General features: G+C 39.6%; 1 protein-coding gene across 1 annotated transcript in view; it reads right to left on the reverse strand.

Moving 5' to 3' along the window:
• TTC29 (tetratricopeptide repeat domain 29) overlaps nucleotides 1-27195 on the reverse strand; it is a 213863-nt gene that overhangs the window by 43944 nt on the left and 142724 nt on the right. Inside the window, exons 9-11 of the mRNA XM_027807747.2 lie at nucleotides 23088-23179; nucleotides 14608-14731; nucleotides 8274-8505 (exon numbers count right to left, since the gene is read on the reverse strand). Coding sequence (XP_027663548.1) covers nucleotides 8274-8505; nucleotides 14608-14731; nucleotides 23088-23179 — 448 coding nt within the window. The remainder of the gene's footprint in view (nucleotides 1-8273; nucleotides 8506-14607; nucleotides 14732-23087; nucleotides 23180-27195) is intronic.

Genomic DNA, 27195 nt, shown 5'->3' on the forward strand with positions numbered 1-27195 from the left:
TTTGGTGCACAACATGACCTGAGCAAGATTACTATATGGCATACTCATCCTCCATTTTTCAGGTTCAATTTTATATCAGTGATGAGTTGAACGCATAGTACTGTACTATCACTTACATGCCTAGTTGAGATGTGTAGACAGACACAATCAGCTCAATGTCTATGTTCATGTGATCTGTAAATATCAGACAGTATGAAATATAAGTTCACAAAAAAGACACGGTTTGAATGTCGGCTTTCACAGATATTATCATTAGCATATGAATAAGCATAAGGTTTAGATACAAAAGGTGCTGGGCACTTGCAGATCCTGTTTCAAAAACTGCTGCAGAATATTAATTCTCCACAGAAGTTGACACCAGCCACGTTGTGTTTGACTAACATCTGTAGCAGCTACGTGTCAACAATCAAAAAAATATGACAGAAATTTTAGGAAAACAAATTGTATTAAAACCGTAGCAACCATGGAAAAAATACAAAAACCCCTTTGATTCAGAACAATTTCAAATTGGCCTTCCCTAATCGATTACTCTATCAGATACTTATGAATGCCAGTATTATAGGATAGTAGCTACATGTTCAAATGGATGTACGTGTATGACACACTATGGAAAATACTGTATGATTACTTGGCTCTGTGGCCAGGTTTGTATGAGCCCTTAAATGGGAATATTCTGTGTTACGGATAATATTGAATGCTTAACTGAGTGAGCAGAAACAAGTGGATGAGCCTGGGGGCATGGTCATCTACTGAAGAATGCATTTGGATCTTCAAGCTAATTAATCACCTAGCTGTACACTTAAACTTAGTCGATCCATTCACACAGGTGATTAAGGTCTCTTTAAAGGCTATTTTGATACTTCACAATTTTCTATTAACCAACACACCAAGATACTCAATATGAAGTGTGATTCTTTCCAGTGTATTCTCTGATCACAACATAATGAAAACAGAGCATGAAAAACAACACCAAAATGCTCAGTATGAAAAACCTGAAACATCACTCTTAAAAAACCTCCTATTGATTCTACTACAAGCACAAAAGATATACCTAATAAGGTACAGATTGAGATGTTAGCTACTGGGCATAGAAGTAACTGACTTGCGCTTCTTAAACACTGCCGGAAACATACATAAAATCGGTTTTGTGAATGAAGATGTGGGGTGAAAAATGGAGAGAGAAAAATTTGCAATATAAAAGTGAAGAACTGGAAAGAAAACAAAAGAGTAGAGCACAGAAGACAGGGAAGGTGTAGAAACAAAAAGAAAATAACTGTTTCAGAAACCGTTCAAAAAAAATCACAGACCATTCCTGATGATTACAGAAAAGAATAAAAAGAGAGGTGGATTTTTGGACAAAAGAAATACAGCTTCATAAATACATTAATTGTGGAAGTATGACACTTCACTTTTTAGAATAGATGGGCTCATTCTAAATGTAAATAATTTAAATCTTGACTATCTTTAGACCACAGAGTCTTAATAAAAACAGCAATTTGTTACTTAAACATAAGAGGAACATAAAAGGATATGTCTAGACAGGGAAGGCATCTCAGAAAAAAAACCCTCAAAGATGCAGAAAAGAAAGCTGGCTGGGGAGACCAAGGAGAAGGAAGGTGTTTGATACGCTGACTGTGACTCCTGAGATGACCTAAGGGTTCTGTTACAGAAAATTTGCACTAAATACAGTTTCTTTGTCTTGACTTTGATTTTCTGTGTCCAGAGATTGTTGGGGAGCTTTTGGTAAGGAAGGGCTTGCAGCTGAGAACTGGTTTCATGTTGGCCTGAGGTCAATCTCTCTCAGTTGGCATGTTTGCAGACAGCACCAATAAAAGGTTCTTTATGAAGTCTAAATGATAACAACCTTCTCAATATTAAACAAAAACATAAAAGTCTGCTCTTTGGTTCTTTCTGAGGATCAATTTTGCCTTTTGAGAACAAGAGCATAAAACCACCTGAGACATCTCTGCTTGTGTATGCAGCAAAGGGGCCTATGATGGGCACATGGGGAGAAGTCCTGGGGCCACTTCAAAGTATGCCAACTGGTTATTCCTCCTTTGGCCCTGCAACCATCAGGGGACTGCCAGAGCACAGCAGCTGCCAGCTGTGCTGCTTTATGACTCTTCTCTTTGTCAATGCACCTCTTGTGCTCTAGACTGCAGGCAAACCTAAAACTTCCAGATGCCTCCAAATTAAAGATTTCTCCAGAAGTGACCTAATGTGGTTAGGCAAGTGCTTCGATTTCTTTTGTGCAAGTCAAGTGTCCTGCAGAATTGTCCTGAGAATTTTTACTTTTTAAACTGGTAAGGAACTCCACTTTCAGTACAAGTACTGATAGTACAGGGCACAAAGCTACACTAGTTCAGTGCATAAAGCTACACTAAAGGGTCTGACAATATACTGTAGTTCGAACACCACTTCCAGCAGTTTTTTTCCACAAGAAAGAACAATTCACCTTATTTAGGGAACCATTTTCTGCTGATCTAGAGAGCTTGTTTGAGAAAACACAGCTGGATGCCAACAATGTTTAGCACAGGATGTGTCTAAAGCAAATGCATAGCGAGATTTAGATGTTTCCATAGAAAGTATCAGATGGAAGAAAAAATCTAAATGAGATCCAAATTCTCCCCTGGTTAAGATGTTTTTATGTAACCATAGATGACAAGAAGACTCATGATCACATTAGACAGGATGATAGTGAACTTTTTGAAGTTATAACACCACTTAGACATGCAAGAACTGCCAACTCTTGGCAAGGGCTATGCAAAAAATTCTCCTAACACATTATTCAGTGGTTAAACATTAAAATATTCTACGAACCCTCCACTCAAATTTGGTACTGCCAATCCACAGACCTGGCCTACGTCTCATCCTGTCTAGTAATTCCCAATTATTTAAGGCAGTATATAAAAAGAAATCACAGGAAAAAAACCTGGAGAGTGCATCTGCACAAAGCAAAACAACACTGAATATCAGCACTCCCCTGTCATGTTTTTTTCAGATAAAGTTCAACCATCAGCAGAAAACAGAACAAGCTACTGCACTCATGGCAAAACTGACATGGACATTTAAACTGTGTTCTCAGACTTTTTGTTGAGAATCTGGTGTGTCTGGCTGCTGATCACAACGTGCCAAAATACTTCCCTGTCACCCTTAGTTCTTCTCTTCATATTTGATTCTTTCTGTAGTCCAAGCAATAATCACTCTATCTTTCTAAAAATACCAGAGTATATCACTAAGCAGACATAATCAAATACTTTAAAAATCCCCCCAGTTAATAAGTAACGTAAGATATATGAACTAGATAAGCTGATTTTGTGAAATGTACCTGTCATCCACATCTGTATGCTGTTTCTAAATATTTAGTTAAGATACTCTGCATTAATATCAAAGGTACAGCAGGACAAAAAATGACTGAGATTTTTTAAAATTAAAAGCAAGACAAGCTAAAATTCAGCAACTGATGAATGCTAGGTGATGTGAACAAGAAGAAGCACTACAAGTTCAGAAAATTTTAAGGGAAAAAAGTTCAGAAAATTTTAAGGGAAAAAGTGTGACAGGATCACCTCTAAACTTCTTTTCTTTTTGCTAATAATTTTCCTAAACGTACGTATTTTGGCATTTCTAAGCAGAGTATTTTTCCAGAAGCAAGCAAATTCTATTTGATAAACACCACAAAAATGCGCTGAAGCCACCCTGTGAATTTCAGTAGGGGACACTGAAGCATTTGAGCTACTTTTGAAACATGCTTATTAAGAAGTGAGTCCTTTGGCACAGGGACAGCCTTGGAGTGTGTACTTGGTCACACACCTATACATTTGCCTTCTGTACATGCTAACTGCAGAACAGACCTTACTAATTAATAAACGAGTCAGACACACAAACAGTGGCTTCGAGGGAGTGCATGCGCGGGCACAATTCTGGTAGTCCCACATCAGTATCGTGATACACCAAAACCTATGCCAGAGCTTTAGATATGAAATACGCAGTGAAAGGAACCTGCTAACACAAGCCTCTACCTTCCCACTGACTTCGTAAGAACTGTTTTATGGATGTGTATCTGCGTAAGGTACAAAGACTTGCTATTTTTGTAGTTTTCATCAGTCCACTGTCTTTTCTTTCTCTTAAATGTTCTCAGATCAAAAAATCTGCTACTACCAATGAACATCTACTGGGTAAATACAAACTATAGTTTATAATGCACATTTCTGATAAAGATTGGTTTTCATTTGCTAAAGTACAGTCAAGCATTTTGGGTACAGTGCCATGGCATAACAGTATTATTTAGCATGCATTTGAGGTAACTAACATAATTTATTAATGGAGGAAAGACAAGATTTGTAATGTTAGAAGTTTTCCTGGAATTAGTATACTTCAGAAAGAAGAGATGGTAAAAAAGCAGTTTATCACATTATGAAGCAGACTGTTCTACTGTTGGACACTGTTACCAAAATGGTCCATAAATTACTGGCTGTGGCAAGTTACAGTAAAGGAATGTTAACAGAATTTATTTAGTTTAACCTTTGATCTCATATCTCACTTCTGGCTTTACCATTCTTTTGGGATAATCCTTTTACTAAAGAATGACAAAGTCACACACAAACTCAATCTAAAATGCACCTGGTAAAGTCTCTATTCTTCAACATACTAACAACTTGATGCTAGCCACATCTCTTACAGAAAAAATGACTACAAAACATCTTGAAGAGCTTTAAAAATGTGAATTGGTAGGATGACAATTTAACTTTTTACACAACAAAAAGGACACAGTCACATTATGGAATGTACCATTCCATACATCTGTGAAAGGGAGTTGGAGAAAGAATATTGAGGGACTACATTATTTGGGAGTAAGAACAAAACCTGATCGGATTATATTTTCCAAGCTATAGTTGTAGCTGGTGCATGTGCTTTAAATCATGATGAAGACTGCTCAGGTGTGGAATGCTCAAAATAGTCCTGATCATACTAAAGTTGATAGTACAAGATAATTCCATTGATTGTAAGACTTCACAATTAATGATATGGGTAAGACAGTAATTTGTGATGCATTTGTAGCTATTATTAAATTATTAAAAAAACAACAAAAAAGATACAGAAGACCTATGGTAAAATGTGTCAATTTTGCCAAGTTCTCTGAAGTCAAGAAATGTAAATCTAAATTGTGGTCAAAAGCACATAACATTTCATAAGAAAACAACTGAAGATTTTTTAGTGTGAGGAAAACAACACATTTTAAGTCTACTCTGAAAAGTGGTTAGATGATGTCAAGCACCCAAGGTTTCTTGCTGAGGCACAGCACCACCAGATGCAATGACCTGGAGTTAAAGAGTTGCCAGACTCACAGATAACACACCTGGTCAGCACTTCATGTAATCAATATCCAAAATCTGATCCAAAATTTTCCTGCCTTCAACACCTTTATTCTTCTCCCTTCCAGAAGCCAGCAAGTCACAAGTGAAGTCACAGCAAGACCTGTGAAATGTTTTCTTATCAGATGGTGTTAGCCATGCTGTGGGTTCCTTTTTAGGCTTTAACCTGGAGTTGCAAGCACTTTTGTCTACTGATTCTGCTGATAATTTTTTTTTTATACGTTTGACTAAACATAAAAAGATCAATGAAAACATATTTGTTCTTGCAGTGACATCTCACAGTGGCATAAATAACTGTCTTGTAAGTGAAGTCAGGTGACCGAGTCAAATACAGCAGATAGAAACATTCTCCTTTGCATTTATAAACACTGTTTTCTGACAATCCCATCCCTTTTGTCCACAGCAACTTTGGTCAAAAGATCTATTTTATTAATAAATGTTGAGCTAAATTGAGTAATTAATGGTTCTTCCTGCCTGGTTATTGAAATGATTGATTTAGAAAATAAGCCTTGGTTGAAAGACATAAGGTATATGGCAGTACCTGAATTTAAATGCCATTGTTCCTTCACTAGCCTGAGTATTTCTTTTGCCTAAGTATACAGAAACTACTTTCATTTTTTTGTCACAGAAAAATTATTCCGTCAGAACAGTCAGAAATAAAAACTTACTACCTTCCTCTTGCTTTCATGACATTCCCTTGCGAATTAAGAGCTACCATTGTATCTTGTCTTTAGCTGTTTCATCCTCAAAAAGGCTGAAGAAAAAATCTAGTAGATTATTGACGTTAAGCTGTTTGAAAGAGCTAGAAATACTGTTCTATTATCACAGCAGGAACTTGCAAAGTGATGAGTTCATCATAGGACGCACAGACATTCTCCCGGAAGGTAGGATAAAGGCTGTACCTGAAAAAAGCCGGTGAATCCTAATATTGAATTGGTGCCAGGTGATGTTTTGCCAGACAAAGATATTAAAAATGTAATGCCAGTACTAACGAGAGATTTGGCACACAAAACATGAAGAATGTTACAGATTGTGCTGACAGTGTGACACTATGTTTTCCTGGATGTAATCTGGGTATCATGAGAGTAAGCTTGGAGCACTAATGAGAAGAATGATATTGAACTGGAAGAGCTGCTAAATATGCAGTAGCCACAGGGTTCCTGGAGTTAACTGGAACTAAAATGAAAACTGTAGTACCGAAAGTAACAGAGGGTAAACTAGGCAGAAATACAGAAGGAAGAGAATCTCAGCAGGCAAAACTTGTTTCTGGTATCATGCTTGCCAGGACATAAAGGGCTTTTCTAATCATACTCTTTTTATCCCTGAAGTACTGTTAAAGAGGAGCATGAAGCTTGAGCTTAAAGGGGCACATATCATTTCAGGATATAAATGAGTTTCACAACTGGCTGGAGAAAGTGATGTATAAAAGTTGAACAGAAAACCTCTTTAGGTGCAAGAAGTAAAATGCATATTGAAAATAGAAAGATCACCCTATCTCTTTGAGGGTCCTGGCTTTTTGCTGTTGCCGCTGTTGCCATTGTTGATTTTTGTTGGCCTTCTACTTACATCAGCTACAGCTAATGATCCTGATATGAAATGCATATAAAATTGCTTGACATTGGATTCTTCTTTGACCATCTATGTTAGAATTATTGGCATCTGCACTACAGGTCTAGAAACTTACAATCCCTTGCAGGAGACATGCACCCAATTAACGCTGCCACACAACAAAATCTGTGAGTGTGCTGGTTATTCACTTATTGAGGCAAAAATCATAAATATATATAGTAATGGAAAAAAAGAAACACATTATCATTGAGAAAGAACTACCCTGCCAACGAATGTCTTTGTTCCACAATTCTTAGTTGCTTCCAGTGTTGCCTCTGGTATCCTGGCTCCTGTTAAACCACTAACATCTTCAATTACCAGGCTATTAACCACTTATTTTATATATGCAATTCACAACTGAAGTTATAATTAAGTGTTCCAATTCTATGAGGAAAAGATACACAAAAAGACAGCAGACAAGCAGTTCTTTGACTTTGAGAGTATGATGACTAAGGGAACTTGGACCTGGTAACTCTGAGGCTCCATATTATGACTTTACCCCAGCTGTCATTTATTTCTGCTATATTTCACATATACACTCTCCACAGGAATGCAGAGAGGAAAGTTTTAAGGTAGAGTAGATTTACTACTTTTCCTTCCCCAGCATGATACAGTTTAGTACTATCAATACTTGGAGATAATGTGTAATTCAGTTTGTCTTGTATTAACATATAGCACAGGGGAAAAAAAGGTAAAGAAAATTTAATCCATGAAATAGAGGTCTACTCCACACAATGCTCTCCTCTACTTTTATCTGAGACAAGGAAACACAGTGAAGAAATCACAGAGTTGCTTTTTTTAAATTCCCCTCCAATGTCAGGTATAAGGATGCCAAAAATAAAACATCATGTTTTTCTGAATTCAGAACTATGTCCACTATATCAAGCAGAAATGACTTTTAGGAACAGAGAACCTGGTTTTGGATGTACTTGGAAAACTGATGGGAAATGAGGATTTTTTATTTTATTTAAAGATGAAAATAATATTTGAATGAACTAATACATCACTGTTTGCCCATAACTATGATGTTTTGGAAAAAAACACTAAAAAATGTAAGTTACCATCCATAGCAAATACTACTATCTGTTTCCCCCTCCTACATACTATCTGTTTCTCCCTCCTGCATTAACCTATTTAATTTAGTCTTTAAAATAAGCACAGAAAGGAGTAAATCCAACCTCCATTCAGTACAAGGATTAAACCTAGAAAATAATTTAATAAAACTCTACAAGAAAAACGACTTAACTGTTGAGGACAATACAGCACTAATGTGTTTCATAACCAATGTCTTACCGACTGTAAGAGGGTCAGTGCACATGTCACTTCTGTTCTCCTTCCATGCCAGCAGGTACTTGAGGCTGATGGGATCTTCTGCTTCTATGTGGCTGTTAAATGCCACCATCAGTTTATGAGCCTTCGCAATGCCACAATAAATCTTTGCTTCATCCACTAAGGGCAAATTATTTAAAGTTTTTGCTGCCTCCAAAGCCTGACTGAAATATTCACAAGCTTCATTATAGTTCCCCTAGTAAAGAAGAGGAAAAAAAAGAAAAGAATTGTAAAAGTGTAGTCACCTGTGTTTCACCTCAACATTAGAGTCCGCTCCTCTGGCACCTCAGAGATGTTGCAGCTGAGAGGCCAGCCCAACAGAATGACTCATGGCATGGTATTACGCAAATCACTCTCCCTAGCTGTTTCCTAACCTCTGAAATCCAGATATCACTGCTCATATCTTTCTCAGGAACTGAATTTTTTTTTGGTTATTTGTGTAGTATTTTGAACATACAAATCTAAGTATACCAATGCTAAGTGTCAATACTGATTCCAGCCAGGCCATTTAGAAATTATCACTACTGTTTCAATAAGTTTAACATCTCTATGGAAGAAAAAGTCCTCATTTACTATTGTGATACCAAATTTTATAAAAGCAATCTTACAAATGGAAAAAAGAAGACAATGAAATGATGGCTGTAAAACATGGAGAAGAACAGAAATAAACCCCCCACAGATTTATGGGGAAGAAGGGGTATACCAAAGACTGGGGATATTCCTAATCACAAGAACAGAAACAGTAGGAGAAATATAAGCCAACTGTTGCTAAATAGAAAACCCAAGTAATTTCTCTATCCTGCAGAATGCAGAAATCCAACATTCATGAATCCAGTAAAAAGGGAGTATGAAGACAGACAGGGAATTGGTGTTGTTTAGCCAGGAGAAGAGGTCCAGGAAGACCTTATAGCAGCCTGCCAGTACCTAAAGGGGGCCTACAAGAAAGCTGGAGAGGGGCTTTTTACAAGCATATGTAGTCATAGGAGTAGTCAACATGGGTTCACCAAGGGGAAATCATGCCTGACCAAACTAACAGACTTCCATGATGGAATGACTGGCTGGGTAGATGAAGGGAGAGCGGTGGATGTTGTCTACCTTGACCTCAGCAAGGCTTTTTCCACTGTCTCCCATAACATCTGCGCAGGTGAGCTCAGGCAGTGTGGGCTGGATGAGCAGACAGTGAGGTGGATTGAGAAATGGCTGAACAGTGGAGCTCAGAGGGCTGTGACCAGCAGCGCAGAGCCCAGCTGGAGGCCTGTGGCCAGCGGTGCTGCCCAGGGCTCAGCGCCGGGCCCAGTCCCGTTCAGCTGATTCACCGGTGACCTGGGCGAAGGCACAGAGCGTCCCCTCAGCAGGCTGGTGGCTGGTACAAAGGCGGGAGGAGCGGCTGATGCCCCAGAGGCTGCGCTGCCATCCAGCGAGAGCTGGGCAGGCTGGAGAGCTGGGCAGGAGGGACCTGATGGAGCCCAGCAGAGGCCGGTGCCAGGCCCTGCCCCGGGGGGGGCACAGCCCCACGCACCAGCAGGGGCTGGGGGCTGCCTGCGGGGAGGCAGCTCTGCGGGGAAGGGCCGGGCAGTGCCGGGGCACAGCAGCTGCCCCTGGGCCGGCAGCCAGCCCCGGTGGCCCAGGAGGCCGGTGGCGCCCTGGGGGGCGTGAGGAGGAGCGTGGCCAGCAGGCGCAGGGAGGGGATCCTGCCCCTCGGCTCGGCCCTGGGGAGGCCGCCCCGGGAGTGCTGTGCCCAGCGCTGGGCTCCCCAGTTCCAGAGACAGGGAGCTGCTGGGGAGGGCCCGGCGGGGGCTGCGCAGGGGGTGAGGGGCCTGGGCACCTCCCGGGGGAGGGCAGGCTGGGACACCCGCGGCTGCTCAGCCTGGGGAAGGGAGGGCTGAGAGGGCTCTGATCGATGGCTGCAGACATCTTCAGGGCCAGCGGCAGGAGGACGGGGCCAGGCTCTTTCAGCGGTGCCCAGCGACAGGGCGAGGGGCAACGGGCACACGCTGAGGCACAGGCAGCTCCCTCTGAACGTGAGGAAGAACTTCTTCACCGTGAGGGTGGCAGAGCACTGGGGCAGGCTGCCCAGAGGGGCCGGGGGGTCTCCTTCTCTGGAGACACTCAGAACCCGCCTGGACGTGATCCCGTGCAGCCCGCTCTGGGTGACCCTGCTTTGGCAGGGGTTGGGCTGGGAGGTCTCCAGAGGTGCCACCCAACCCCGATTGTTCTGTGATTCTGTGACAAGGGGAAATAACTTCAAACTGAAAGAGGGTAGATTTACAATAGATATTGGAAAGAAATTCTTTACAGTGAGTGTGATGAGGCACTGGCCCAGGCTGCCCAGAGCAGCTGTGCGTGCCCCATCCCTGGCAGTGCTCAAGGCCAGGCTGGATGGGGCTTTGAGCAGCCTGGTCTAGTGGTGGCCCCCATGGCAGGGGGGTTGGAACAACTAGATGATCTTTAAGGTCCCTTCCAACCCAAACCATTCTATGATAAACTACAGCAGATAATACATTAAGAGGAATTTTTAAAAAGTATAAGAACTAGTTTTTATGTGAGATACAGGAAGAAAACTCCTCAACTTCTTGACCAAAGAGGAATAAAGAGAACACTATGGAAAATCATGATATGCTGAAGGATGCTGCTGAAAAGCTAAAATATTTCTTGGAATATTTTTTCATCTTTTGCATGTTTCTTTTTTGCCAGTGTCATGGTTTAAGCCCAGCCGACAATCAAGCACCCACACAGCTGCTGCTCACTCCCCCTCTCTCAGAGGGATGGGGAGGAGAATCTGAAAGGAATGTAAAACTCAAGGGTTGAGATAAGAACAATTTAATTTCTTATGTTCTTATCTCATGCATCATGTTCTTATCTATGCAAGCTGTGCATGCAAGCAAAGCAAAATGAGGAATTCATTTACTACTTTCCAACAGTGGGCAGATGTTCATCCATTCCCAGGAAAGCAGGGCTCCGTCACGCGTAATGGTTACTTGGGAAGACAAACGCCATAATGCTGGATGTCCCCCCCTTTCTTCTCCTTCCCCAGTTTATACACTCAGCATGACACCATATGGTATGGAATATCCCTTTGGCTAGTTTGGGTCAGCTGTCCTGGCTGTGTCCCCTCCCAGTTTCTTGTGCCCCTCCAGCCCTCTTGCTGGCAGGGCTTGAGAATCTGAAAAGTTCTTGACTTAGTATAAACATTACCCAGCAACAACCAAAACCATGAATGTGCTATCAACATTGTTCACACACCAAATCCAAAACACAGCACTGCACCAGCTACTAAGAAGAAGTTGAAACCAGGACAGCTGTGAAGCTACTTTGAGTTACCATCAGAGATGGAGTCAAAAGAAGAGTTGCAGGAGCAAGTTTCTAATTTATAAAGTAGAACACCACCAGACCTAAAGAGAGCATAAATAAAAGATTTGAAAAAGATCTAAAGACAAAGAGATTGAATTGATGAGGAAATAAATTACAACTCTAATTAAAAGTAGGTAGTGTAATCCAGGCTTGAGAGGTAGTACATTTTGTGTCAGTATTATACATGGCAGTGTGCAGTAACTTCATGTTCTAGTATCAGTATTGTCTAATATTTAATTATTATTTAAGAATCAGATGATTATTTTGCCAAGATTGTTGAAAAATGTAAAAAAGGAAGGTTTTTATAAGGCTTTGAGGTATTTCAAAGGGACCTAATAACACTACCTGAGTGGGTATGTGATAGCAAATGAAATAGATTGTTTACAAAATTAGAGGTAATTCATACTGTCTGAACCACTTGTAACTTTTAGTGGGTTCTGATTAACTCAGGCTCAGGAAGGTGGTCTTGAAATAACACGGGCAGCTCTGCAGTGGCTTCTCCTAAATGCAAACCAGCTCTAATACCTAGTAAGTTCAAACAAAATATTAGGATGCATCAGGAATGCAGTGGAGAGAAAGCTAGAGTAGATAATCTATGTAAACAAGCAGTATATATAAAACTGGATAAAGTAAATATATGCCAAAGAGCAGAATTAGGTCTATGCAAACACAGCAATGGATAAAAGACGCTAAGTAGTAGGATAATACAGAAAACCCAGAAACATCTACTTAACATACTCATGAGAAGTATAATAGGTTAAATGATGCAATTAGTGAGAGAAATGCAGAAAATCAGACTAAGAAACTTGAGGAAAGCAAAATGGGAAATGACAGAGCATGTCATGCTAACTCCATCAGAGTTTGCGTATTAAGTAAGCAACCTGCTTAACACATTGGGAGAAATTAGACCTCATATGCGCACATAACACAAACGCAGGCATTTTAGGAAGCAGGAAACATGCATAAACCAATCATGACTAGAAAGCAAGAACTGAGTGTACAGGATGAAAGAAATACAGTGATGGTGAGATGGAATAGTGAAATGCTGGAACTGTAAAAACACAGCAACAGCATGGACAGAGCAATGTGAACATGGTCAAAGTCACTCTGGGAAGAACAGTAAAAGTTATATCCTTGGTTTACTAAAGGTCCCCAAGGATAGATCTGGATATAAATAGAGATATCTTTAATTCAATGAGAAGGACAGTACTACTGCGAATTGTATCACTGGGGGAAGTACAGAATTGAATAAAAATACCCTAATAATGACTTAACTTAGAGAATGCTGGTGATGACAGCTGATGCCTAGCAGGCAGTGATCCAAGAGGGGAAATGTTAATTTAGACTCAGTTGTGGTAAACATTGCTGACCTTGCAGAAAAAATGGTATAGGAAATAGGGTACTGTAAAACTTTAAGATATTTTTCTTTTATATGTTTAAATTACATATTTTATGTAAGTTAATTAGATTAAGTCACTACATTTCTTCCCTTGTACACCACTACCCCAGTTCAAGGCAGCAAATTCTGAAATGAGAAAGAGAATTTAGGGAATAATCAAAAAGAGGTTAATTCTTAAAACATCAGTTCTCATATAATTGATTATTAGCAATGGTGGCAGTAGCAGTGAAATATAAAAGCAGGTGAACAGTATTTAGATAATTATTTTTCAAATCTGGAGTAGAATAATTAAGCACAGCGTCACATCATCCTACTTTCTTCTAGGTTTCAGATCCATTTTAAAGTTACTTCAGCAATTTCTCAAAGACTTTAAAACAAACACAGGCCAGCAACTTTGGTAGTGGGAGTTCTCTGTAAGAGGAATCCAGAAAAAAAAAAAAGGCACTTGGAGTAGTGTAAGTGAAAAGGGGCATGTAGCCTGTTCAATATACTACATGTAGAAAAGAAATTCTGACAAAAAACTAGGCAACAGAAGATAGAAAGGGCGATTTTGAAAGGGTATTTCTATTTTTATTTTATTCATAGTGAAATTTCCATGTTGTCCAGCCTGCAGAATGAATTCTTTTTATTACTTATTTTATCTAAATATTTTTGTGTAGCATTTCAGCTCTACACCAGGTGTTAAAGGCCTCAACACGAATCTTTCACTTCTGCAGTACTATTTTTAACCCTTCTGATTTTAAAAACCAAGTGCTACATCTTTAGAAGCAGTAAGGGACAGAGTAAGTATAGAAACTGCTACCCAGACAGGCAGCCAGCAGAACTGCTGCCTTTTCAGGGTCCACTCCAGAGGAACATCCCAGACACTGGCACATGGGTCAGAAAGAAGCACTTCAAAAGACCTTACAACAAAGGGAGTTTTTTAGTTATCTCTAGCTTAATACTGTCTGTTGCTGCCTATCTATTGATTTAAATAGGCCAAATCAAAGCCATCAGGCTGGATGGAGGCATGCAGAAGAAAAAACTCTTCCACTACCAACACAGAGCTTTGGCAAACTGTTTTCTGCTAGCATCCATTTCATAAATTTGACTGAGAGAATGCAGAAAAGAAATCAAGCTAAGATTAAAAGCTGCTTATTAGTATGCAATATAGTATACATTAATTTCAAAAAAGCATGATTTTCAATGTATAGTACAATAAAATTTCATTTGCATTAACTGATGGCTCATTATGGGCATATGTGTCCCCAATGGTGATTTGGATGCAGATTTTTCACAACACTGAGAGTTAGTCATGATCTGAATTTGGAGTTTTTATTGATCCATTCTAGAATAAAACCCTATGGGTTAAATACAATATGAAATTTTCACCTTTCGCCAAAACTTCAGGCACATTTTGTTTAGTTACACAGTATCTTATCCTTTGGTAACTCTGTTAAGATGCAATACCTGGGATCAAATCCTTCTGGGTCATTTCATATGCAAAACCAGATTTTTATCATGAATTAAACTCAATTGTTTGACATCATTACTACAACCAGTACTTACTCTTTCATTGTGAACATTCCCAAGTAAAACACATGCATCCACCAGGCTTTGGCTTAGATGAGCATTCTCAGCAGCCTTCAGAAACTCTCCCAAGTACTTAATAGCTTCAGCTGCTTTTCCCTGACTGAAGCGAAGGACAGAGACAAAATTAGATATTCACTCCGATGGTTTTCCAAATGCTGAAGATCTATCCCCCCTGTTCTGAAGTAACTTTAATTTGCGATGACTCAGCCACGACTGGGCTTTATTTCCAAAATCGTTGTCTAGGCACTATCTGTGCTGACACCAATGAGACTAGTCCATACAGAACCCCCGAGGGCAGAACTGGAGCCTCTGGGTGAAATAAAACAAAATACGTCTTCAGAATATTGTGCCATATTTTAAGGTCATGAATGAAAATGCAGATGATAGTTTTACAGGGGTTTTGAAGTTTCCATTATTTTAATATTTTTTCTGCTGAGCAGCTGATAATGTTTTCAATATAGCTGGACCTCGCACCCTGACAAATAGGGGAAGGAGGTAAGAAGTAAGAAGGCTAGTTTTTCAGTAAAGCTTTTTGTGCTCCTGTCATTCAAAACTGCCATTTCTTGCTCTAGAACCCTGGTGGTGTGGCAGCAGCAGTTCCATAACAGCACCGTCCCTTAGTTCTGGGGACAACAGCCTTTCCCTGGGTGTAATACTGCACTTTGGCTGGGTGGATCAAAGGTTGCTGGAGTCACACAGGCAAACCTATAAACTGTGGATTGCAGGTGTCACCCCTAAATCCCAGTGAGATCAGAGCAACCTAAGGTCACAGCTGAATCTAAGTGGAAAATTGGCTAATGTACTTTGACAATAACATTTGCAGATTTCCTTTTTTTAATAAAGCCAGTCATATTAACAATATAAGAGCTCTGCAGTATGATTACAAGACATAAGATAGACATCTGGGTTTGCTTGTGAGGCACTGCGCTCTTTTTCCCTTTAAGGCTGAAGTGTTACTGCAGCTGACCTCAATATTAGCCATGAACTTGAGTCACTAATGTAGGAGTGTAGCATGCTAAATGTCAAGCCACCAAGCAAGACAGAAAATCCAGTCTTAATTAAGAAGCTCACAGAAATAGAAGTTCCTGTAGGTGATAAAGATTTATTTTCTCACCATTTTAAAACACCTTAAATTTATATTCCTGTAGCAAATGACTGACTGGGGTTTATTTACATTATAATTTTTATTATAAACTATCTTAGGGATGTGTGCTTTCAAAATCTGGCAGAAGTCTGCAATTCCCTGTATTATGCTATCAGAGTAATTATAACATGGCAGAGCTTGCCACAGAACAGAAAATAGCAAAACATGGCTGCAAATTTACAATATTTCAGTGATTATCTGTATGTGACTGAGATGAGCTAGATTGCTACAAAAGGATGCTAAACCGCTGCAAACCAACATGCTTGAAATGTTCAAGTATATGCTACTGTAAAGCTTAGTTGTCACTAAGCAGAGTTGGATTTACTGAAGTTTCCTAATTTAAGTATTTTAATATCATGAGAATTTTAAATATACTGTACAGTAAACATTAGCCAAATGTCAATAGGCTTCTAAATTTTAGAATTAGAAACACATTTTTTTAAAACCATTTTTTTCCTAAGAAGAGAAAACCAAATGTTTCCCCACAGAAATACAGCATATGATTTATATAAGTTAAAGGACAAGGTTAAAGTGTTAGACAAATATTAATTCCAGTTTTTCTGGTTTTCTATATGCAGTGCACAGGTGCAACTTGAAGAGCATATTATATGGTATAATCATTAAATCCATTCAACCAGACCTTTGAGAGTTAAAAACATATATTCTGAGGAAAAGGACTCCTTGGTCCAAGGAATGAGAATGAAACAGTGCAGAATATTTGTGTATCAAGGTGATTCCAGTTTCCAATTGGGAAAACAGGACTGTTAACACCCACATCCCCTGACAACTGTCCAATTATGTATATCACACTTGGCCTACTGTTTGCAGTAGAAGTAATCAATAAAGGATGTGGTTGAGTGAACATAGATTTTGGTTGAACCAATGCATGAAAACTTAATCATTTACTCAGAGTGGAGAAATCAAATAGAGCAGAGATGAAACAGCCACTAAGGGGTTTGTTGATTGTGCCACCAAGTTTGTGGGCTAGAGGCTGAAAGTAATAAAGCAAATGGAATCAGTGACAAGAGAAAATGTAAAAAGGTTTTCTTAATTTCATGAATTAATAGAAATGTTTTGATGTATTTTTGGCCATTTTTTATATTTCACATAAAAACCTATGCTCCACATATAGAAAAGAGAAAATTGCTAGGGCATATAACCTCTTTCAAGCAAACAGAAATCAAATTGATACATATCAGAAAGATATTTCTCGCTGTTAGAACCTCACTTATGCCAACTAGCAATTGGTTGGTACAGTTTAACAATTTTTTCAAAGGAAGTACTTTTAAAAGCACTACATCCTGAGATATTTAAAGTATGCTAGAAGGATTACTGGAACACTTTATGGTGCACAAGACCCGGTAAGATGATAAACAGGTCTTTCCTCCTCAAAGGGCTAGTATTTTATAGTTCCTTCAAAAATCTACATGTTATTTTATATAGCCATATACTTTCTATCTCCTTAGACATCACCTTCCTAAATGCATAAAATGTAATTTCCTAAAGATATAGCCATTCATGATCCCACAGAACAGTTATGATGACTTCAGCAGAAGAGATTACATATCTACAGCAACTCATTTTCCAGTTTCATGCTAAAATGCCCTATGAGATTTTTACCCCTATTAGACTTTTATGAAAATATGCACCTTTTATAGGATTGCTCATGTGATTGAATTGGATGTATAAATCATGTGTCCACAAGAAGTTATTACCATGGTGGACACTGGCAGAATAAGTCAAGAACATGATGCTGTTATGTCAGATTTTTCTCTGGAAAATGACATGCCTAAATGCATATGATAGAGATTTTCAGTTTTGCATGGTCTGTGAAAACATCTGCAGCAAAGATTTCACAAAAAATTCCAAAGCCATAGGCAAATTCTGAACAATTTGGGAGGGCTCAGCCACTTTTTCCAACCTGTCACAAGGCAACCAGTGCAAATTCTCACAGATATTACGGTTATAATGCATTATTTTAGGGAAACAGTAATCTTTTCTTTCTAAAGACATTATCCATCACATTTTAAATGATTTGCACAAGTTTAGCCTACATCAGGTAAAAATGCAGGTGAAGTGATCAAGCGGAGCATGGAGATTCTGTGACCAACAGTAATTATTCATGCATTTATCCATTACTTTCTGAACAGGCTTTCTAGAAATTTGCTTGTTTGCTATACATTAGATAAGTAAATATCCAAAAGTTTGTTGTGAGAGTAAACAGAAGCTTACAACTTCTTTTTTTTTAATGTCTCTCTTTACATTGGCTTTTAAAACCACTTTTCTATGTCCTTTCCTCCTCCAAGGAAGAGCCAATAGAGCTGGACCAGCATGATTTTGTTAATGAAAAATTCTGTTTCTGAATTTTGAAAAGTAGGTTAGCCTGCAATATCCATCATACTGGGTTACAGAAAATGTTCTATTAGAGGCCATTACATGGCAAAAGGGATTTTGTCTAGCAGGACTGCTTAAGACAAAGATCACAGAACGACAGTATAGTTAAGGTTGGAAGAGATCTCTGGAGATAATCTCCATTTGCTTTGCTTAGACTAGGGTCAACTAGAGGAGGCCTGTGTCCAGTAGAGTTTTGAGTGACTTTTGAAGGACAGAGACACTAAAACCTGTTCCAGCATTCACCCTCTCAGTAATATTTTTCTTCTTGTGTTTAAACAGAATCTCATGTATTTCAATTTATGCCCATTGCCTCTCGTCCTGTCACTGAACACCACTGAGAAGAAGCCTGGTTCCCTCTTCTTTATTGCTGCCTAAGAGGTACTGGTAAGACCCCACCTTGAGCCTTCTCTACTGTGATCTCAACAGTCCCAGCTCCCTCAGCCTCTCCTCCTGGGGCAGGTGTTCCCAGCCCCTTAGTCATCTTTGCAGCTCTTCACTGGACTCACTCGACCGTGTCCCTCTCTCTCATACTGGGGGGCCCAGAATGGGACACAGTGCTCCTGGGGTGACCTCACCAGTGCTGAGTAGAGGCAAAGGATCACCTCCCTCAACCTGCTCCTGACGTTCTGCCTAATGCAGCCCAGGATCCCGTCAGTCATCCTTGCCATGCGTGTGCATTGCTGTGTCACGAGCAACTTGCTGTCCACCAGGAAACCCAGGTCCTTCTCCGCCAAGCTCCTTTCCACCCAGTCAGCCTGCAGCCTGGGCTTATCCCTCCCCAGGTGCAGGACTTTGCATTTCCCTTTCCTGAACTTCACGGCACTGCCATCGGCCCATTTCTCCAGCCTGCAGAGGTCCTTCTGAATGGCAGCACAACCGCCTACCTGGTGGGTCGGTCAACCCTCCTCACTTTTTCATTGCCTGCAAACACGCTGAGGGTGTGTTCAGTCACACCATCCAGGTCATTGATGAGGATATTAATCAGTATTGGTGCCGGTATTGATCCCGGAGTACACCGCTAGTGACTGGCCTCTCACTGGTCTTTATGCTGCTGCTTACAATCCTTTGAAGGCCAGCAGCTCAGCTGCTCGTCAGTCTACCTCACGGTCTGTTTATCTAAGCCATATTTTACCAGCTTGTGTATGAGGATGTTATGGGAGACAGCGTTAGAAGCCCAGCTGAAATTGATGGAAACAACATCTACTGCTTTCCCTTCATCCACCAAGCCAGTTGTCTTAATCTAAAAGGGTATCAGTTGGTGAAGCACCATTTCCCTGTCTTAAATCCAATCACCCTTTCGTCCTTAACATGTTGGATATTGCTTCTGGGATTACTCGCTCCATCAGCTTCTCAGGGATCAAGGTGAGGCTGACTAGCCTGACACTTCCTCAGTCCTCTCACTCGAAGACAGAAGTGATGTCTGCAACCTCCAAGTCCACAGGAACCTCCCCTAGTTGCTACAGCCTTTCAAAGATAATCGAAAGCAGCCTTGCTTTGGCCGGCTCCCTCAACACACCCAATTCAAATGTTGCTTATGCTATTTTCTCATGTCAGAGATACTTTACGGCCTACTCAGCTTTTTTGCTGCCTGTGATATAGTAATAGTAAAAGTAATTATGGATTTTATCTATTTCTACTTAAAACAATGAATTAAAAGGTTTTATGGCATAGTGTCTCCCAGTCTGTGAGAGCTCCCTATAAAATTGCCTCATGAAGACAATGGATGAAAACTTCCCAAGTCTCTAGGACTCTCAGTCATAGAATTCAAGTGTTCAAGAAGATGTAAGGCCCATGTACACAAACAGATTTCTGTATCTTACTTGAGATTTTTTGGAGCATAAATCCAGAACAGTTGAATTTTTGGTCAACTGAATGACAGAATCCAGTTCTGACCCAGCTCTACTTGCCATTACAGAAACTTGGCGAGGTGAATCCCACGACTGGAGTGCAGCTATTGATGGCTACAGGCTGTTCCAAAGGAACAGGTGAGGAAGGAGGGGCAGAGGGGTATGTAAAGAAATGAAGGCTGTCTGAGGAACAGCCACGAGCAGGTTGAAAGCCTATGGTTAAGAATTAGAGACAGCGGCAACAAAGGGAACTTTGTGGTTGGTGTCTATTACAGGCCGCCCGATCAAGGGGAGCCTATTGATGAAGCCTCCTTACTCCAGCTACAGGAGGCATCGCGCTCGCAGGCTCGTCCTGCTGGGGACTTCAACCACGCCAACATCTGCTGGAAAAGTGGCATGGCGAGCTGTAGGCAATCCAGGAGACTCCTGGAATGCACTCAGGATAACTTCTTAAGCCGGGTAACAGAGAGCCCTACCAGAGGGAACATGATACTGGACCCAATAGTCACCAACACAAGTGAGCTTACAGGTGATGTCAAGACTGGGGGCAGCCTGGCCTGGAGTGATCATGCACTGGTAGAAGAATTCACAGTCCTGAGGGATATGGGTCAGGCAAAAAGTAAAGTTGGGATCCCGAATTTTATGAAAGCAAAATTCCAGCTCTTCAAGGAGTTAATCAATAGGACCCCTATTTTTAGAACTTTGAGGGAAAATGCCCTCAGGGACAAGGGAGCAGAACAGAGCTGGCAGATCTTTAAGGATGCTTTCCATAGAGTGCAAGAGCTCTCAATCCCCAGGTGTATGGAATCAGGAAAGGAAGGCAAGAGACTGGCATGGATGAGTGGAGACTTGCTGGTCAAACTAAAGAGGAAGAAGGAAATGCACAGGCAGTGGAAGCAGGGACAGGTATCCTGGGAAGAGTATAGAGACACTGCCTGGTTATGTAGGGGTTAGGAGGGCCAAGGCATGGCTGGAGCTGAACTTGGCAAAGGTTGCAAAGAATAACAGGAGCTTCTACAGGTATGTAAGCCAGGAAAGGAAGGCCAAGGAAAGCATACCACCCCACCAAATGAATAAGACTGGAAAACTGGTAACAACGGACAGAGAGATGGCTGAGGTACTCAACAACTTTTTTGCCTCAGTCTTCACTGGTAACCTCTCTTCCTGCACCTCTTAATTATGACTTCCAACGAAAAGTATTCCATGATTCTATGATACATAGGTGCCCAGACCTTCCTACATAAAAGTTTCTCAAATGACTGGAAGGTGCTGAGAATCATGATGTTTTACAGGGCTGAGCAGTTTATGCCTATCATGCACCTAAAGCTTTTCAAAGCAGGCACATATATAAGGTGTTTAATTTGGTTAACACTCTTAGGGAATAACTACCAGATGGGTTTTATAAAAAATACCACAGCAGCCATTTTCCAGAAGAAGGGTGTCTTTACCTGTGCAATAGATTAGCAGTTAAATCCCTGATCCTAGATACGAAAGCAAGTTCCTCCTTTCCTTGAATCAATCAGAATGTTCCTCTTCTAGAAGAATGCCTTAAATACTAAACTGGGGAGTCTTATTGCTCTTTGTTTCCCCTTTCATTTCTGCTTACCTACTGATTTTCCTCTTTTTTAAATTGCAACAACTGGAAAGAAGTGAGACTGTCTATTCCCAGATAGCTAGAGAATGCTCCCAGAAGGCGTGGAGTACAGATCTGACACAGAAGAAAATGACTAGCCACTCCTCCTTTAGCTCTGCTTTTAAGAAAAGAATTTGCACTGGCATGGTCTTTCAGATGAAGGGTTTAGCAACTTCACTTCAGAAGGATCTCCAGCCCTGTAACTTCTGAGTAAACAAATGTATGTGTTCTTTTTCCAAAATGCCTAAATCACAGAGAGAAGAAATTAATATACACAATTTTCTAGGAATGTCCTCTTGACTATCTTAGGCTACCCTCTACTCAGACTGCTGCTTTTTGTGAATACAAGGAACCTATGAATGCTATTGAGAGCTCAGACACCTTTACACTCATTGCAAGTCACTCATTGTAACAGCTGGTGTCCTAGCAACTACATTTTTCTCAGTTAGGCTTACGACAGTTTTGAAAATGGGACCTGGTATTCTAAGTCTGTTCTGTGGCTTTTTAAACATCTTATCCCACGTGCTTATTTAGGATGCTCAGAATATGAGTAGCCATGAATTATGTATCTGAGAGCTGAAGAGAATTATGATTGTGGCTGGTCCCTATATGCTCTGAAAGGCCAAAAGGCAAGGGATCTAACTCAAACAGGAGAATTTGCTCCACACACTGAAATAAACCTGGTGACAAGTCCTCTTCCATAAAAAATTTGGCAAGCTTTATCATGGATCGTGTGGACTGAAGTCCCCAAACATAGGATGAACCAAGGAGAAGCTGCAACCTTCACTTTAATCTCTTTTTTTCCTACTTCATATGATAATTGCATTAGACTATGTCAAAATTTATGTATTTATGTCAAAATTATTTGTGTAAGAAGTTGAAGTAGTTTCAAACTAATTCACCTGGAAGACGATTTTAATGCCAGATGCTGAAACAAAAACATTGAAGACAAGCATCTTATTTCCAACAAATTTACATTTAGTTACACGTGCACAAACCAGAAATGCCTCCACAGAAGAAGTGAGTGCAATAAATAGAAACCTACAGTTCAGAAAAGATTACACTGAGAGACCTACTAAAGCTTGCTACATTCTTCCAGGTTTTCTGTGGTTTTTAACCTTGAAAATATACCTGGATTTCTATTTTCCACTAAAGTCCCTCTCAAACTTGTGGGAGAAAGAATAAATTCAAAAAGCTCCCAAAATGTGGGAAAAGAGGACATATTATAGTTTACAGGTAAAGAAAAGCTTGGACCATACACTTTAAAAAATGTGTACCAGTTTAAAATAACTTTCGATGAAAGGGTCACTTACTGCAAGAAGGGCACTGCTTAAAATTTAAGCAGCCAGTAATGGGAAGCGACAGACCTCTAACAATTTAAGTCTTTCACAGTTGAATGAATCTGCACTGACAGTCAGACAAGGATGGGCTAACCTACCTTACCAGGATCTTGGCTATAGCTGCATGTGCTCTGCCTAGGCCAGCAGAATCACAAAGTGCTGTGAAGATTTTTACAGATGTGTTCAAAATCTGTGAAACAGGAAAATAAAAAATAATAATAAAAAAATACAGTGCTAAGAATTTCTACTCTTTTTTTTTTTTGACAGTCTCTGTGTCCATATGAAACACAAAATCAGTTTTCACACTTGTACATTCCTTCTTTAATTAGCTGTAATGGGACTGGGTTTTTGATCACTACTTATAGTTGTTTGAAACTACTCAATAATTAGAAATTAAAAAGATATAACTTGCATTTAAATCCCTGCATTTTGGCACTTTGCAAAAACCAAAGACATATTACCTGATTTGCAATATAAATTTCCTTATCCATAATCGAAAAGATTTTAAGAGGCTGTACTTTTATGAATTTCTGATAATCAATACCTTAAGACAGTATCCTTTGCATTCATAGTGTTTTAGAATGATATGCTGAGATACAACTTAGTATTATTTTTCTTTCTTTAAATCCACCATGACAACTTAATAAAATTCAGATGCCCCAAAAGTGAATAAATTATAGGTTATATATTTAATCTATGTTGGCTTAAAATACTGTAGATAATGTTGCTATTTTTATGACTAATTATTCACGCACACAAGCAATTTGTTAACATTCATATGGAATGTAATCTATCATCATGACCCCTCCCATAACTGAAGGCTTACAGCTGCTGCATAAAACCATATGACCTCAATTTAATTTAACATTGACATCACCTGTATCACAAAATTTCTCTTTTCAACCCTTTTTTTCCAATGGTGATGATGGGAGAGTGCATATAAAATTAAATCTTATTCTTTCCTCTCTCCACTTTGTTGCTTGACCCAACCTATTACACACATGAGAAAACAAGAAATCTCCAAAGACTATCTATGGAAATCCTTTTTGCACATTTCCAAGAAAGGAGTAGTGAATGTCATTTACCAGCTCTGAAGGGGGGATGGGAGATGCCCAGGGACATACAACAGTATCCTGCATGCCCCAAGTTGTGTATTTGTACTGAGGCAAAAGATAGGGCATTTTCTATTAAGACTGCATCCTCTCTCATTGACAAAGTGCAGGGTTCAAAAGAAGACAATCCGTGTGTGCTAATACTATGGATGCCACCACTTCCGTCACTGTTTCCGCTACTCACATTACCTAGTTCTTGAAAGAGTTTTACTCCATGTGGGAGTAAATCTCTTGTATTCCTGGACAAGGCCTTTATAGTTACATAAGCTCCGTGTGCACACAAAGTAACATTTATTAGTGTGCACTGCACGATTTATCATCCCTCAAGTACTTTCTCATCAAGTTACATTCACATGTATATCACCATTGCATCCTATACTTGAAGGTCATTGTCAATTGAGTTATCAATGCATAAGATATGACAAAAAAAGTATAAAGGTACCTCAGTTAGGAAGTCGTCACATCAGTGTTGAACTCGCCCTAAACAGAATGCATACTCAAAGTTGGTGTCCTTCTAACAATCCAGGATGGTAACAGAAATGCACATAAGTGTCCCAGAAACAGCTCCTGGTTTTGAATTTAACTCAGAGGACCTTCAACATTTGTTGTGACAATCATGCCCCATATCAGAAAACCTGCCATAAGAGTGTCAGAAGGCTTCTAAAATTTTATGTACTGGACTTAAATCACTCTAAACTGGCCTCTGCAACATTAAACTAGGACACTGGGCCTCTAGTGGTTACTACCTAGCACAGAAAGGTTACTTAGGCACCTAAGGCTTAGGCTGCTATACTTTTTTTTCTATCAAAGATGCCACAAAGTCTAAAAATTACAGATACAACCAAGGAAAAACCACAGACAGTGTAGTTCAAGTAAAAAGTTGGTTCACTGCACCTCTGCACCAGCTGCTAGAAAGAAGTTCGAAAGCAAGTAAGCCACTCGTTTTCCTAGTTATGAAAAGTGCTCATCTTCATCCCAGGTTACTACTATACTATGCAAATCAGATGCTTTATTCTAAATAATAATGAAATAACAATAATTAAATAAGCTACATGAAAGGGAGGAAACATGGATAAATTACAATAGAAAGTACATTCTTTAGGCCTTGAATATATTATTTAAATAACTCCTCCAGCTTTAAATACTATGTAGGGGCACATTCTTTATGGAAAGGAGCTGTGTAGTGCCTCTGTATGTTACAATCACCCAGTACCATTTATGTGGAGGAAGCAAAGAGAAGCCTCCTCACCTATGGTGCATGCCTTACCTTCAACATTCAGGAGAGAAAGAGAAGAGGGGGTAGGGTGGGATAAAACACTGGAATAAAAGTAAGTATTAGAGGATGTCACCCAAAGTCTCTTGCAATTATAGCAGTTTTAATTTTTATTTAAAATACAAAATTATAAAGCTTGCATGCTGGCAAATCAAGCGGAATTGACACAGTGATGTTTGCCAGAATCTATAAGCAGCCTGAAAACAACAAATGGACATGAAAACTTTCCTGTTTATTTTCACAGGATATGAACCACCAGTCTACCTAACTGGGTTCCTGTGAATGCCATGTAAGAGAAGATAGGCAAGTGGCAAGAGTATCGAGTGGGCATGGCTGGGCCAGTCATCTATGAGCTCTCTGATATGTGGATAAATATTGGGAACACATACCATTTGGATCTAATGGAAATTACAAGCTCCCTTGCAAGTTTTTCTACTTTTAGACAGAAGAATAGCCAGAAAAGGGTCTTTCATATCTATTTTGGCCACTGTGTGCAGAGGACAGTGACATCCAAGGAAGAGGTGGAACATGTCAATAATTAATGCTGAAAACTCCTACACAAATACGCAGGTTTGCTGCATTTTTGGTCTTAGAGAATACAGCTGCCATTACACAAACAAAAAGGGTGCAAAAATTGTTTTAGACAACAAAACGAAAGTCTCGTTAACATGCTTCTGCTTCAGTATTCTATGATAAATATTGTGCGTTAAAATGTCATCATGGTAATATTTTTCACGTTAAGGAAACAAAAATAAAAATGTGTGAAGAAGAGATATTCAACGGGACTACCATGGGAATCTACACTGGCAATGTCCATTAAAAAGAGTGGGTTTGTGTATTACATGAATTTCCTCCTTAAAACTCACAAAGTTTTCAGAGACTTAAGGTTACTGAAGGGGCAAAGTGTCTTGGTTTTTTTGTTGTTAGTTTGGTTTTGTTTTTGGTTTTTAGATTTGCAATGTATGAAGACTTCTGAGGAAGGAAACTGTTGCGATAATTTATCCTGATCATGCTAGGCTCCATTACACAATTTCCATCCTGTTTCACAGACAGCTTGATACTCTAGTGGGAAAACTACCTAGTGGAAAAAGATCACTGTATATGCAGTTGAACAGATTACAATAAAGTACAGTTCTTTCTACCTCTAAAAAATGAAAAGGTAAGTTTAACAAAATAAAAATTATAAAAACTACATTGATTCTGGTCATGAATTAGTTTTTGGCTCTATGTGACCCAGCACACTGCCTCAAACCTCCTACTTCTGTGGGTCTGCAGTGGAAATACTGGTTTAAAAAAACAAATAAAATAAAAACCAAAGTCTAATACAGAAATCAACAGTGATCAATCACTTGTTCTCATTTGTGCAGGATGTGGGAAGGTGACAGGATGAAGACTTCAACTTTGTGTCCCACATTACAGACAACAGTCCCACACGCCATCCACTATGATTTTGGTGTTGCAGAAAAAAAGAAAAGTATTTATGGATCCAAATTAGAAATTAAAAAAATCAGGATGCATTGTACAATTTCCCTGAAAGCTTGGATGCAGGTGAACCTGGAAGGGGGATAGCTGCTGTGAGAGCATCTGTTTACAAAATCAGCCCTCTTCCTGGGTCTTTGTAAGTCTGTTGTGGCTACAAGTAGTTAAAGTGTAAAAATAAAATTACAAGCTCTGCTTAAATCCTCAAACTAGAGCCTATTTGTGGTATATATAGTTCTTGCACTAATTCTCTAGATAGTGGTGAATTTCATGCTTACCTCCTTTGCCAGGAAAAAATATTAGTCTGATCTCAGGCCCAGATTTGCTTCTCAGTTATCTCAG

The sequence above is a fragment of the Falco cherrug genome, chromosome 1 (assembly GCF_023634085.1).
Source record: "Falco cherrug isolate bFalChe1 chromosome 1, bFalChe1.pri, whole genome shotgun sequence".
In the NCBI taxonomy this organism is placed as follows: Eukaryota; Metazoa; Chordata; class Aves; order Falconiformes; family Falconidae; genus Falco; species Falco cherrug.